The sequence below is a fragment of the Seriola aureovittata genome, chromosome 15 (assembly GCF_021018895.1).
Source record: "Seriola aureovittata isolate HTS-2021-v1 ecotype China chromosome 15, ASM2101889v1, whole genome shotgun sequence".
Lineage (NCBI taxonomy): Eukaryota > Metazoa > Chordata > Actinopteri > Carangiformes > Carangidae > Seriola > Seriola aureovittata.
Window position 1 is genome coordinate 9280774 of NC_079378.1, and position 14227 is coordinate 9295000.

A 14227-nucleotide genomic window follows, 5' to 3' on the forward strand; every position below is an offset into this window, starting at 1 on the left:
TCCATGACAACTGAGCAAACTGCATCTGCTGAAGTATGAAAGCTCAGGATGAAGCTAGTGAGTGAACCAAGTTGTTAATTTTATTTTTTTTTTTTGGACTATTTCCCAGGTCAAAAATGAACCTTAATTTTCTGTTTCTTTCCCTAAAAATATAGGCAACAACTAATAAATATGTATAGGTAACACGAACATTATCACAAATTAGCAAGCATAAGGAGACTGCAGTTTTTTTTAGCATGTTCACACAATTTTCTCAAAAGCTGGTGTGAGTTGACATAACGTTTCTATATAGAAATGTCACATTGACTTTTATTTTGAAGGTAAATTCACCACTTCTTTTCGAGCGTTACACTTTGCTTTATTTTGAAAGTAAAACACTCTATTTCCGGTCTGAGCCTACTCGTGAGCGTGTGGAACTTGACGCAGCCACACACTGCGGTACTTATAACGTGTGAGGGTCTCGTTAAAGCGGAGTTCCGCTGCCTCCAAAGAGCCGCTCATCCACCGCTGCAGACATCACTCCGAACCCGGTAAGCTGGCTGACGAGCTCCGCTGTCTATTACTCTGCAGTCTAACCAAACCTCTTTCTCCTTAAACTTGTTTTTAAACTAAACCGACCACTTATTGTAGGTCTGTTTGCACTTTGAGCACTCAGGATATGTCACGCCTGATGTGATGATCTTCAGCTTCCGAGCCGCTCTTTTATCTTTTATTATTGCACTATAAAAGTCTGACTAAACAAACTATTGATCTTCATGAAAAGGCAGCTCAGGGCTGATCACCTATACAATATGTCCCGCAACAACAAAGTGTACAGTAGTATGTGATATGCTCCTCTCTCACACATCACATCTAGAGATTTCATACACACTTAATTTGCAAAGCAGCACTTTGATATCCGGATAGGAAACACGCTTTTAAGTTGTCTGGGGCGTTGGCTGTGTCTGTCTATGTAAGTGTGTGTGTGTGTGTGTGTGTGTGTGTGTGTGTGTGTGTGTGTGTGTGTGTGTGTGTGAGCTACAGTTACATGCTGACTTGTGGAAGCCTGGGCTACTCCTGAAATCTGTTTCCAGTTAGGAAGTCTCCTTTTTTCACCCAATGATGGAACTGCTGAGGCAAAAAAATGCATGGCAGAGGTCAATTAAAATTCCTGTACTGCTATTTTTCATTTCTCTATGTGTGTGTGTGTGTGTGTGTGTGTGTGTGTGTGTGTGTGTGTGTGTGTGTTCACATCCATGTCAGAGATGCATATGGCCTCAGTGTTGGATTTACCAGCCACTGTTATTCTGCAAGCAGTTGAGAAGCAAATTCAAGATCCATATGTGTGCGACTGACATCTTTCTTCCAAGTTTTAGGTGTTTGGAATTTTGATTCTCACTGCAACCATTAATTCATATTAGGAAACCTGTGATTATTCATAAATTGCTTAATAAAAGGTCATTTATCCGTCAAACGACTCAAAGCAACAAGACAAGGCTGAAAGGAGAATGAGAAATTTTCCAGTAAGTTTACAGGAAACACGCATGTTGTAAGTTGTTGAAGTAATACCTTCACAAATGTTGCAACATCTTAATATAAAATGTTTGGTAATATACTAGATAGCACTGCTGATTTTAACAGTCATATGGAAGTACTTGTAGTATTACAGCTCGCACTAACATATGCAAAAACACACAGACAGTAAGTAAACCAATACCCATATGTGTGTGTGACGACCTTTCTCTGAAGGCTGATGGGAGTTTTTAGTTTGTTTAAGTCGAAGCCGGTGCCTGAATGTTAAAGAAATTACCATGAGCTCAGTCCCATAAAATACATCACAGGCTCATAAAACTTTATGCAATTTGTCTGACTTCACGTCATGGTAACTCCCAGTTGTGTTTTGCCTGTTGTGATTTTAATAGGACAGACTGTAAATTGGATACTGGTGCACTGTGTTCTTCCATTCATTGATCCCCAGTGGTAAACTCATTTTTTGAATGGCTCTCACTGAGAAACTTAGCAGTGTTTTATCTTTGACCTGCAGCCATTCAAACCTGTTGTGATGTGTTGGAGTCAGCTGACGTTAATCAGTGGTTGTGAAATTAACAGAAAGAAAGAGCTTTTGTCTTGCGTTGTATTATGTGAAAAGAGGGAAGCAAAGCTAGATAGATGTATATCTGGGACATCTAAGATACATGTCTTTGAGAAAACGGGCCACAGCTGTATGACCAATTAAATATTTTACAGATATGTTTGGATTTAAAAAAACTGTTTTAACACTGGGAGATTTTTTTTGTCACATCTTGGCAAGTGCTACATAACGGCATCAATACACTTATGTCTGTTTTTCAGCAGCATGTAACTTTTCTCTAATATTTTTTACTTCAAATATGCTCCAAAACAGATCTTAATGTGGAAAGGCTAGCAAGCCGCTGCATTAGATGCGGCTGGAAACAAGGTGAAAAAACCAGCCTGGCTCTGTCCAAACATTAACAAAAACCAGCACCTGTAAAGCTAACTAATTAATACGCTATGTCTCATTTGTTTAGTCTGTAAATCCAAAGTGTAGAAATGGCAAGTAGTGGTTTTACAGGGGGTTATGTGCGGGACTATTTCTTGGCCGAGAGCAGTGATTTCTTGGGGTCTTGTCATCACCATGCAATCAGTGAAGACTGGTAAAACCACAAATTGTAATTTTTACACTTCATTTTATGCACAGATCAAACAAACAACATATAATGTGTTAACACGAGAGCTTCAGCGGTTCTAGGCTACCTCTTGCCCTGTTTCCAGTTGTTCCAAATGTTAAGCTAGGCTAAGCTTCTCCTAGCTATCGTTTCACATTTATCATTGTTGATCATTTGACACTGATCCTCCCATCTTACTCTCGGCAACAAAGCCAATTAATGTATTTCCCAACATGTGAAACTATCATCATTTAGCCCCTTGGATTAACTGTTAAACTGATGGTAAATGATCTGATGCTTGGTCCCCTGAAGAGAAAGTTTGTTTAATAAGTATTTATATTTTAATACCAGAAATAGTTATGTTTGGCATTCGTTTTGAAGTGTTTCTGTTCAAGTATGGGCTTGGTGAGGTCATTGTCAGGGTAGGAATCTGGAGGAATGGTTAGAAACTGAGATTTGCAGGGATTTTGTTGGTTGGAGATTTATGAAGGGAGATTGGAAGAGTTTGGAAGCAAACAGGCTCATGAGACACAGACAGCTTAAATGTCCCAAAAGATCATTTCAACATTAAATCTTAACCGTTAGCTTTGGAACTTCTGTAGTTCTTCAACAGGACTTCAACAGTCTGATGTGGGGAAGGTTCTCTCTCACACACACACACACACACACACACACACACACACACACACACACACACACACACACACACACACACACACACACAGAATGTCATGGATATTCATGGAAATGGAAATTGGTCATACACTGCTGTTGCTGAAGGCTTTTAGTTTTGTCAGCTGCTCTGTTCTGAAAGGCGTCTCAGTCACTGAACTGCGAAGTGAGAGACGGGAAGGAGAGAACAGAAGATCATGCAGAAACATTGTGTGTGTAAATCAAAGTGAGTTAGGTTGAATACAGCTAACCAGCACCTTCTGGTAAAACCATCATGTCTGTCCTGTTGTAGTGGGACATGCTGGGTCTACACGACTCAGATCTGTTGTATCGGCTTTATTCCTGTGTCTGGAATGTGGCTGACCAGGGCCAAATAAAACAATTATCTGTCTTTGTAGGCTGATGTGGAGTAAAAATGTTTAGCTGAACTCGCTGCTCAGTTTCAAATACTGATGTGTATTTATTTTTGAAATAGCATTGGTGGGAACGCTCCCAGAATGATGTTGTTGTAGTTGGGCCATGATACATTTTCATATTAACAATGGATAAAACGCGTCTAACGTGAAAGGTGTTGCTAATGACAACCGCGCAGAGGATTATCACCTGACTCTACACTTAACCTCAGCTCAACAGAGCCTTTTAGCGTCTTTAAGCGCATTGTTTTGGTTTTATGGCCCGCAGCCTTGATGTTTTGGTCCACTGCTCTCAGCGTCATGTTCAAAGAATAGCTCTGATAAACCCACTTTAAACACGTTAAAGACATGTCAGAGACAAAGTTAGCATGTCATTGGTGAACAGCAGCTATGAAGAAAGCTTTTTGCTCACAGGTATCCTTGACACAATGCATTCTGGTCTTTTGAGGCTTTTGTTGATGCATCTTTTCCTCTTCTTTGATGGATTTCTTTGTGTGCAGAATTGTGAGTTTTGTAAAAAGCTCTTGCTACTTCATCCTGAAAGACAAAAAAAAATGAAATTTACTTAAGACAACTGAATATTGACAGATTAATATATAATAGCTTCCAAATACACTGCTAACGTTTTGGGTGCATTTTCCCTTCAAACATTATCCCTTGAATCAGCCAGATGTTGAAACACAATCATGGAGGTCCATTACTTAATTACAACCACAAACTTTCACACTTCCACAATTTAAAGGTCATTTCTATCGTAACCATCACAACATCATGTCGTGGCCTTGACATTTAAAAAAACAATGAGTGACCCTTTGCACTGAGGAGGTGAATCTATTTAAAAGCCATTATTCTTTATTTATTTCAATTCATTTTAAGTCTACATTACTATTACAGTGGGAAGAAATGTAGATAAAAGGGGGCATTACAGTACATTCACTGTTTCAACCCAAATCTGTCTTTAAATCACCAGGAAGTCCCATTAAGATATTTTCTATTTTCTGCCACCAAGTCCGTGATTTAAGAGTCAGACATTTTTCAAAGGCAAGTCTGCCGAGGTCCCACCTGCAGCACACTAATGTAACATAAGTTCAGCCAGGGTCTATGTTAATGTGGGTCTGTTGGCATTAATGAAATGTTAATGTAAACTTATTAATAGCCAGGACATTAAAAAATTCACTGAGTGAGTGTGTGTGTGTGGCTGGACGGTGCCAACTTCACCCTTCTGATGGAGACTTCCTGTTTCTCATTTTTCCACTACATTCTTCAGCGATAAGCTCATGCCAACACACACACACAGACACACACACACACACACACACACGGTTGGTACATGCAGACTCTCTAAAATAATACGCACTGTTTCTGTTTGTCTGGTCTAGATGGCCCCGTCTGATTTATTCCCTCTTTCTCTCTCTCCCTCTGTGTTTCTTTATTTTTCTCTCTCCGTCTCTTTCTCATCCCCCTGTGTGTTTTAAACATGTGTGTGATTTTCTTCCTGTACACAGGACATGATGTCACCTCTGTGTGCTCTATTTTTACACGACAGAGCTCCGACAGCGGTGTGGTAGGCTTTGGGGGTTTGTAATTGTAACAGTCAGGTGGCTGAAACTTCAACAGCGGTGGGAAAGGATAAACAAACCCAGAGGGAGAAAAGATGAGAGGGGAAAAAAAGCAGGAGATGAAGGGATTCAGGAGAAATTTCAAGCTAAATCACCAGTAGTTTTGAAATCTTTTAAATTGAGTGGCCTGCAGACTGCATGGAGACTTAACTCAATTCAAACGATAATGCTGGTGATATTTATCTTATGACTAAAACCAACAATAAACTGATCCCACCATCACTGCCTATGTATCCAGAGCTTGATATAACTCAAACCTCCACTGTTGTCGAAACTATTAAAAACACATGAATGAGCCACAAAGTTGCACTGGGTGAAATGTTCCTTCATTACCTTGAATACGGACACTGTAGCTCATTTTGAGTCATTATCCGTGACTGAAAATAGTCCTCAACAAACGCGCAATTTACTCCTGTTTGAGTTGATCTGATGATAGTAAGAATGTGGAATAACATCGGCCTTATCTTTTAACCATAACCACTACGTGCTGCACCCTGACCCTCAGACGAACCATGGAACAAGTCTTAACCATGAGACGTAATGTCGGTTTTCGCCTCCAAATGGGAGGCGAGTCCCCATAATGTGACTTTATGAACAGTTTGACGTCCCCACAATTTGATTAATACAAGCACACACACAGCGTTTTCCTTGGCTGCAGCGCTGCCCTCAACCCTGCCTCCAGCTCCGACTGCACGTCACAACTTCATTTCATATTGAACTGTTTCCATGGAGATCAAACATAGGGGTTTTGTATTGGCAGCTTGGAGAGAAGAAAATGATGTATACGTGCCGTTGTGTCACGACAAAGCAAGAATATTTACTGCAGAAAAACAAAGTGAAGACATGTAGCAACACTGTCCTCGGGAGCCGGCTGACGTCAGTGAAACCTGATTTATTTTCTCCTAACCTGTGTGGATACTGGCTCGCTTCCTGTCAGCCATTGTTCGGCTCCCATCAGATAACATTTTCACGATGCTGTTAGCCAAGCATTATTACTGCCTGCCTTACAGCCTTACATTTACTGTTTGTATGTATATACACTATATACACTGTATATATACAGTGTATATACTGTATATATGTGGCCTATATGTAAAGTATTTCTACTAAGTTTGTCAGTTTTGAGGAAAAACAAGCAAAGAAAGGGACAGAAAGCACAGAAAATTAAATTCTATATTATTTCTTATTAGTTTAGTGAGAGGCAGGAAGTGACAGAGCAAGAAGGACATGTAGATAAAATGAAAAGAGGTAAATAGCAGAGGAGTGTCGTCTTTGCTGTCTTCCAGTGGAGATGGATGATTTACCTCGCCCAGTGAACAAATAAACCAGCTGCAGGTTTTTTCATTAATGAGTAACGAATTAGCAGGTGACTGAAAGGAAGATGTATGACCACTCCACATGATGCTGGCCTCCTGTGAGGCTGTTGTGGACCACAAGACCACAAAAGAAGTTGAATCAACTTTATGAACCTCAGTCACATAGCTGTGTCAAACAGCAGCCTGACTCTGAGTAACAAACTAATGTGTGGAAATTGCTTAAGCCTGAAGTGGAGGACTGTATAAATCTTTTTTTACTTTATGTTGTGCTGTCAGCTACTGGTATAAATGTGTTTCCTCTCTGGCCACATTAAAAAATTGTAAATACAATGGCAAAAAGTTTTCTTTAAACAGGTTAAATTTAATCACTTAAAAAAATCAAATTAAAAAACATTTTGGTCTGATCATTTTCTGTTTCTACCCTTGTCTAAGTGGAAAAAAGTTAATGGTTTAATTGAAGTTGTAGTATTTTCTTTTTTTATAGAAAAATTGTCAGAGGACTCAGTTCAGAGCAATTTTCAGTAATAAGGTCAGCATGTGCCTCGGCTAGTAAGAAAGTGAATAGAAAAATGGGGGAAAAAATACACAAAAGAGCAACTGAGTCGCATTAAGTAATCCAATAAGATGTTGTTTAGCTGCAGAATATTTGGGCTGCAAATGTTATTTTTTAGCCACACTAGCAGCATGGCTCTGGAGATGGAGATTCTTCTAGCGCCATCATCAGGCCAAATTTTCAATTCGTCCAATACTTTAGTTTATGAACAAACCTTGTACCTGTGTTCTCTGCAAATTAGTAAACGGTATGCTAACATGCTAAACTAAGATAGCGAACACAATAAATATTATTCTTGCATGTTAGCATGCTGACATTACCATTTAGCTCACAGCCCTTCACAAAGCTGCTGGTTTGGCTGTTGGCTGTCAGTCAAACAGAAAATAAGGAGTTCCATTGAATATTAACAGACCAAAAAAGGCCATAACTCTAATTTCCATTTGTCACAATCCTCCCAGATCAGACTTAACATCAACAAACAACAGCTATTTTTAACTGAAAATCTTTGAGTAATGATTTCTTGATTTAAAAACAAATGGTCTGGGGAATGATTTTTAAACTAGATCAACTTGTAGTACAAGTTCTTGACATAAAGATCAAGTAACAGCACCTGACAGACAGCCAACAACCACTTCTGTACACCTGTGGACATCCAGGATTTCCCCCCTGAAAGCATCAGAGCGTCTGTCACATCCCTCAGGCCTTGCCTATAAAAACTAATCTCTGACCCAACTCTGACTTTTGCGGAGAGCTTAAGGAAAGACACAAGAAAAGGCAGGATTTGAATGTTTGTGAACGCAGCCCAAACTCGTGGTAACGTCGGTCTTGAGCCAAAAGCAGAACTTCCCCATGACTCTGTGCTGACATGCTGCTCCAACCAAGAGGCAAATGCTATAGTTTGTGGCTTTGGTGGTTTCCTAGGGAGTGGTCCATGTATGAGGTGGAGTGTGTGAGTGTGTGTGGCGTGTGTGTGTGTGTGTGGAGGTTCTGTCAAAAGAGTTGTCGACGTTCCAGATCTCACCACATTAGTCATACCAGGCATTCCTTCATGTGTTCACCTCATAGTGAGGGCACACACACACACACACACACACACACACACACACACGCACACACCCTCAGCTCTCTCACAGCACTTTGGGAGAATTCCTCGCAGGCAGCCGGCGTGAATAACAGAGTGAACAGACTTCATCCATCTCTTCCTCTATGTTTCTGTGTGTTTGTGTAGCCGTGATGTTGCCCTCATCTTGTCTATTATTCGCCGTCTGAAATCCTGACCCTGTAATCACAGCTCTCTGGTCAGTGTTGTTGTGGTCGACGTGGTGATTTTCGGCTCTATGTTTAGGAAGTTTATGTGTGATGTATTTTAGGGGGAGTGATTTTTGGACTCTGCGGTGTAAGGAATCAGTTACATAAGGATGTTGAAGACAAATCTATAATTGAATTATTGAGCACAATCCTCCGTCCAGTTTTGGGACTTAATTTCACTTGACCAGTACTGAGATGGACTACTTAACTATAACTACCAATACCACAATGTAAAAATGCTCCATTAATCGTAGAAGTCCTGCATCCAAAATCTTAGTGAAGTACAGAAATCATTTGGGTAACAGTATACTATCATATATCATATTATTGGATCATTAATAGCAATATATTAATGTCTAAAATGTTGTAGCTGGTGGAGGTGGAGCTAATTTTAACTAGTTTATATGCTGTAATTCACAACAATGCAACAAATTTGATTAGCTTATGTATTTAGAATTAAAAAAAAATTATCTGAAACTATAAAATAAAACAAATGTAGTGAGTTAAAAGGCAGAAACTCTCGTGTATTGTACTGTATTGGGTAGAAGTATATAAAAATGAAGATGAAATACAAGCACATTAAAACTGTATGTACAAGTGTAGTCATTGCGTAAATGGATGGATGGACTCATAACTTGGGAGTTTGTCACGGCTGAAGGCAGCTGCAGGTCTTTTCAGAGTAAAAGTTGTGCCTGATCATCATCTGATGAGTATGTACATGTAGTCAGACACTATGGGAAAGTAACATAAAACAAAATTAATTAAGACTCACTGTTTTTTTTTTTTTAATATTATCTTTTTTATTTATTTATTTATTTATTTTTTTACAGATTTTCACTAGGAAATATCTTTTTTTAGATTTTTTAGGAACAGATCTGTATGAACTGATCTTTAAGCAGATTGTATGTCAGAATAATAATAAGCACTTTCCCCACACTTTACAGTAAACAAGGTCCTTATGTGTACAGCTCAGAAAATGCCTCCAGTGATAGACAGAGGCTAAACAGAAAAGTGGGAGTTGTGTTACTGTAAGTGGTTAAACTCCAGAGTGTATGTAATGCAAACAGCACTGTGTCACCTGTTTGTTAATAGTCACAAGAAATATAGATAAAGTCCTTTGTCTTAGAGCTGTGCTCATGATGAATGACTTGACCTACAAACTTGAGATTTGGTGACATAACTACTAATGAAGTCGGCTTACAGCACAATGAGGAAATTAGTTACTGTGACAGGGATGTGTATGTTGAATTCAAGAATCTGATTGAGATTTTAAACGACTTCAAATTAAAGGATTCAAAAATGTGGGTGTTAGTAATTTTACTGCCTCTCAAATCAGCCATCAAACTTTATTGGTTTTATCAGTTGTATGTTTAAAGCTGATAAGGTGTGAGGGTGTGAGGAGGAACATGCTGCCCTCACATTAATGTGGTGCGCATACAGTATGCAAGCACACAGGTGGATACACACAGACTCAGATGTGTTGCAGCAATGCTTTCAAATAAAACAAATATCGGAGCAAATAATAAGAGACATCTAATCAGCAGCAGTAAATTTTTCTTTCTATTCAGTCACACTAAACGCACCGACAACGCCCCCATGTGGTGATTTTAGGTCGCCTTCTTAAGTTGGATTACTGGAAGAGATGTGAAATTCAGTTCAGGTCAGTTACTGCTGATTAGCAGTAAAAACAACATGGTACAAACACTGAAACTGACATGTGTGCTCAGTCGCTTTTACAGAAAAATGCAGCACCAGCGGCCCCGTGTGGTGGTTATTGATAGTCAAAAATGTCAAATTCAGCCATTTATCAAGTTAAAATGCCAAACATTTGCAATAAATATGAGGTATGAACTGAGCATTTTGGAGTTTCAGTTGCCACCTTTGGGAAATTATGATGAGAATTTTTCATCCTTGGAGCACAGAATTACTGAAGTTATTTGTAGTTGAGTTCACCTGAGTTTACCTTCCCTCCTCTCTTCCTCTGTTCGCCGTAGGTGTGAGTCTCCCTCGGTGTGACAATGGCAGACAGCTCGAACTGTTTCTACTGTCGGGAAGACCTCGGTGGGAAGAGGTTCGTTCGCAGCGAGGGCAGGCCGGTGTGCGTCCGCTGCCACACCAAGTTCTGCGCCAACTCCTGCGCCGAGTGCCACCGACCCATCTCTGTGGAAATGAAGGTGAGATGAGACGCATTTCTCTTTGGGTCTGTTGAATTTGACAGTGTTGACCCCTTTTATACGTCTTTTCACGTACCTCTAAAGAAAAAATCCCCTCTCTTCCTCCATCAGGAGCTCAGCCATAAGGGCCGGTACTGGCATGAGGAGTGTTTCCGTTGTGTCAAGTGCTACAAGCCTCTGGCCAAGGAACCCTTCAGCACCAAGGACGACCGCATCATGTGTGGAAAGTGTTGCTCCAGAGAGGATGCTCCACGCTGCCACTGCTGCTATAAACCCATACTGGCTGGTGAGACTGATGACCTGCAAACATTGATTTGCAATGCTTAAAATCAAAGACCTATGTGTTATTGTAGAGGAAAACCAGTTGGAGATTACAAATTAAAATCCAAAGAAAAAAACGTAGTCATCAAGACATTTATGTATATATACGATAATCTACAATAATGGCATTAAACTACTGTTTAACATTTTTGCAGAGAGTACACATGGTTTAGACTTGGAGTCACTGGCTGCATCTAATGTTTATGTTTTTCATATTGAGTTTCAACAATTATCATCTGCAGACTGTACTTATTCCTCGCTTGTTTCCCTGAAGTACTATCAACTCTTCTCTCATCTCCTGCAGGCACAGAGAGTGTGGAGTACAAAGGCAACACATGGCATGATGAATGTTTCACCTGTTTCAACTGTAAACGGCCAATAGGGTCGCAGAGTTTCCTCTCCAAAGGAAGTGACACTTACTGCAGCCCGTGCTATGACAAGAAGTTTGCCAAACACTGTGTTGGCTGCAAACAGGTAATTTTTTGCCAACAGGTAACAGACCAGCCCTCCTCCTTCATTCTTCCAATAGTGTATCTCTGTGTGGCCTTGAAACTGAATTAATAAAACAAGGAGGATTTTGATAAAAACATTGGGATGATACCACTGTTCATACTATTAACTGTTCTCCTCCATCTGTCTCTAGCCTATAACCTCTGGTGGAGTGAACTACCAGGACCAGCCGTGGCACAGCCACTGTTTTGTGTGCAGCTCATGCTCAAAGCCTCTGGCAGGGACCAGTTTCACCAACCACCAGGACCAGGTCTTCTGCGTCGACTGCTACAAGAGCTCTGTGGCTAAGAAATGCAGCAGCTGCCAGAACCCCATCACAGGTAAACTTTAGCTAAAACTGAAGATTGTGATGTTATAAAATGCTGATGATTAAACACTGACAGGGCAACATACATGAACATGTTGAGTTTTTCTCTTAAACTTTGTATTCAAAAATTTTACAATGTTCAGAGTTAGTTAATATAATCTAGACAAACATATTAAAGGAAAAGCATCCACACTCCCCAATGTACACTGTTCCTTCCTTAAGGCTTTTGAGAATCGAGTGTCTCAAATGTCATCAACAGTTTGAAACTACAGTCCTCAGAGATCTTTGGTGTGATAGCAGAAGCCAAAGTAAATAAAAATGAAGGAAATAAAAGACCGGCAGACGTCTCTAACTCCTCTCTCCTCACAGGTTTCGGTAAAGGCGTGAACGTTGTGAACTACGAGGGCAGCTCCTGGCACGAATACTGCTTCAACTGTAAGAGATGCTCCCTCGGTCTGGCCAACAAGCCTTTTGTAGCCAAGGGAAGAGACATCCTCTGCACCGACTGCGCCAACAAGTAGTGATGGAGAGCCTGGTCACTGTCTAACAGCAGTTTATTCAGTTAAGTTTTTGGTTTTGACCAGTGTATGTTCAAGTATTCAAACATAAGGTTAAAGGCTAGTGTTGTGATAAAGGTTGTGTTTTTTAAAACTCAGAAATCAATGCTTTCATGTTGATGTTAAATGACACGTGGATTTGAAACAAATACGTAAATTGGGATAATTTTAACTGTATTTTTTCCATCTTCTTTTAGCACAAATTACTGCTTGTGTTAGTGACTTTAATGTCTTGTTTTTCTGTGTTTGAAAAGTGATATTTTCCTATGACCAAAAAAAAGTTGTTTCTTTAATTATTCAAAATAAATCTATATTTGTAACTGCTAATTCCCTATTCCCTATTAGATTGATATGCTTATTGTATGTAAGTAAATAAACTTCTATGCACTTTTCTAAACCATTTTTCCTCAAAGGAAAGATGAAAAATAAATATTAAATTGGAATATATGCAAACTGCATGCTTCGATGTGTTGCTAAAATCAAATAAACTTTCTACAAAACTGCGACTCATTTTGTTTTTATTTGTTATACATAGATTTTAAAGGTCCAGAAGTTTTTTTTATGAATTTGTTCCTTGTGGAAATGGGAACAGGGAACTTATCTGTTTAAAGGTCTCATATTGTTTAAAGGTAAATTTCCATGTCTTTTTTGATTATAAAGCAGGTGTAGGTTTTCAGTCCACAGAGAAATGCACACAGCCTGTATTCAGAAACTGAGCCTTAAAACGAGCCGGTAGGACTTCTGTAACTTTGTGATGTCGCAACAAAGCAGACGCCGCTCTCAGCCATGCCCCAGAACTCACTCAGAAACAGTCAGTCCACCGACCTTAAACCACAAATGTATCTTCTTATGCGTCAACAAATCAAATAAAACACTGGAAAAGTGTAAAATATGGGACCTTTAATAATATTAACCTTCATATAAGTAAGTATAGCACCAAGTTTTGTCTGAAGCCTTTTGACAGAAAATAATTTACTGAACATTTTGGAGAGATTGATGGTATTTCTTTATGTTCCTTGCGTCACATAGATTAGTTAGTTAGATGACACACAGAGACAGTTACCATCCCAGTAAAGGTCAGCACGCTGTTTTTATGTGAGCTTTAAAGAGTGATTTAGCTTCACATATGCAGGGAGTGTGTTTACAGAAAGCAGCGCATGTTTGTCAAAAGTAATTACCTTTCAGTTTATGCCTTTGTTTGGGGGTCAGTTCATTTTTTTTTTTTTACTTTAAGATGATATTCAATATATAAATACTCATTCTCTCCCTCTCTTTCCACCTTTCTCTGTCTCTCACTCGCACACAGCTGAACACACACATTACACAAGTGGACCAATCACAGCAGGAACACACCTGTGAAAAGGTGTTCTCCACTCCACACACAGTCATATCATCTTTGTTTGCAGAGACAGAGTTGCGGTTCATCTTATGCTCTTATGTCTCAGAGCTTGTTGGATGAAACCAGCGTTGTCTTTTGCTGCTTTTGAGATTCTGGACCAGATTTTTACCTTCACAGTTCAACTTTGCTTTTAGCATCATTTCATTTATGCAGGTAAGAACGTCTTCACTTCTTTCAAGGCATGAACAGTGTTTGATAAAACGTGATAATTGGACATCAGAATAAATGGTAGCAAATGTTTAGGTGGCTAAAAATAATTTAATGGAGAGAGATGATTACTTACTGAAAGACACTGAAAATATAATAAGCTTATTTTCTTTCAAATTTCAGGATGATTATCCTTCAAAAATTCCTGAATGTATTTGTCTCTTGGTCTCTGCTGAGCAGCCCTGCCTCTTTTGTGAAGCCAGGT

At 39.4% G+C, this 14227-nt stretch overlaps 2 protein-coding genes across 3 annotated transcripts in view; both read left to right on the forward strand.

Annotated features, from left to right (window-relative positions):
* Nucleotides 1-410: 410 nt before the first annotated feature.
* On the forward strand, nucleotides 411-12922 carry LOC130181945 (four and a half LIM domains protein 1-like). The gene is made up of 6 exons (XM_056396420.1): nucleotides 411-530; nucleotides 10542-10721; nucleotides 10833-11007; nucleotides 11347-11516; nucleotides 11686-11872; nucleotides 12229-12922. Exons 2-6 carry the CDS (start codon nucleotides 10566-10568, stop codon nucleotides 12378-12380), a joined length of 840 nt encoding a protein of 279 aa, XP_056252395.1. The 5' UTR covers nucleotides 411-530; nucleotides 10542-10565; the 3' UTR covers nucleotides 12381-12922.
* Nucleotides 12923-13626: 704 nt separating this feature from the next.
* Nucleotides 13627-14227, forward strand: part of LOC130183040 (adhesion G-protein coupled receptor G4) — a 20194-nt gene continuing 19593 nt past the window's right edge. For both annotated transcript variants that reach the window (XM_056398349.1, XM_056398350.1), the window contains exons 1-2: nucleotides 13627-13968; nucleotides 14146-14225. In XM_056398349.1, coding sequence (XP_056254324.1) covers nucleotides 14147-14225 — 79 coding nt within the window. In that variant the 5' untranslated portion in view covers nucleotides 13627-13968; nucleotide 14146. The remainder of the gene's footprint in view (nucleotides 13969-14145; nucleotides 14226-14227) is intronic.

What these genes read in the sequence shown, in the direction of transcription:
- LOC130181945 (XM_056396420.1), top strand. Translation starts at nt 10,566, where the DNA reads ATGGCAGACAGCTCGAACTGTTTCTACTGTCGGGAAGACCTCGGTGGG. An exon ending in CCATCTCTGTGGAAATGAAG is followed by an intron (nt 10,722 to 10,832) that starts GTGAGATGAGAC and finishes TTCCTCCATCAG; the next exon opens with GAGCTCAGCCATAAGGGCCG. An exon ending in CTGCCAGAACCCCATCACAG is followed by an intron (nt 11,873 to 12,228) that starts GTAAACTTTAGC and finishes CTCTCCTCACAG; the next exon opens with GTTTCGGTAAAGGCGTGAAC.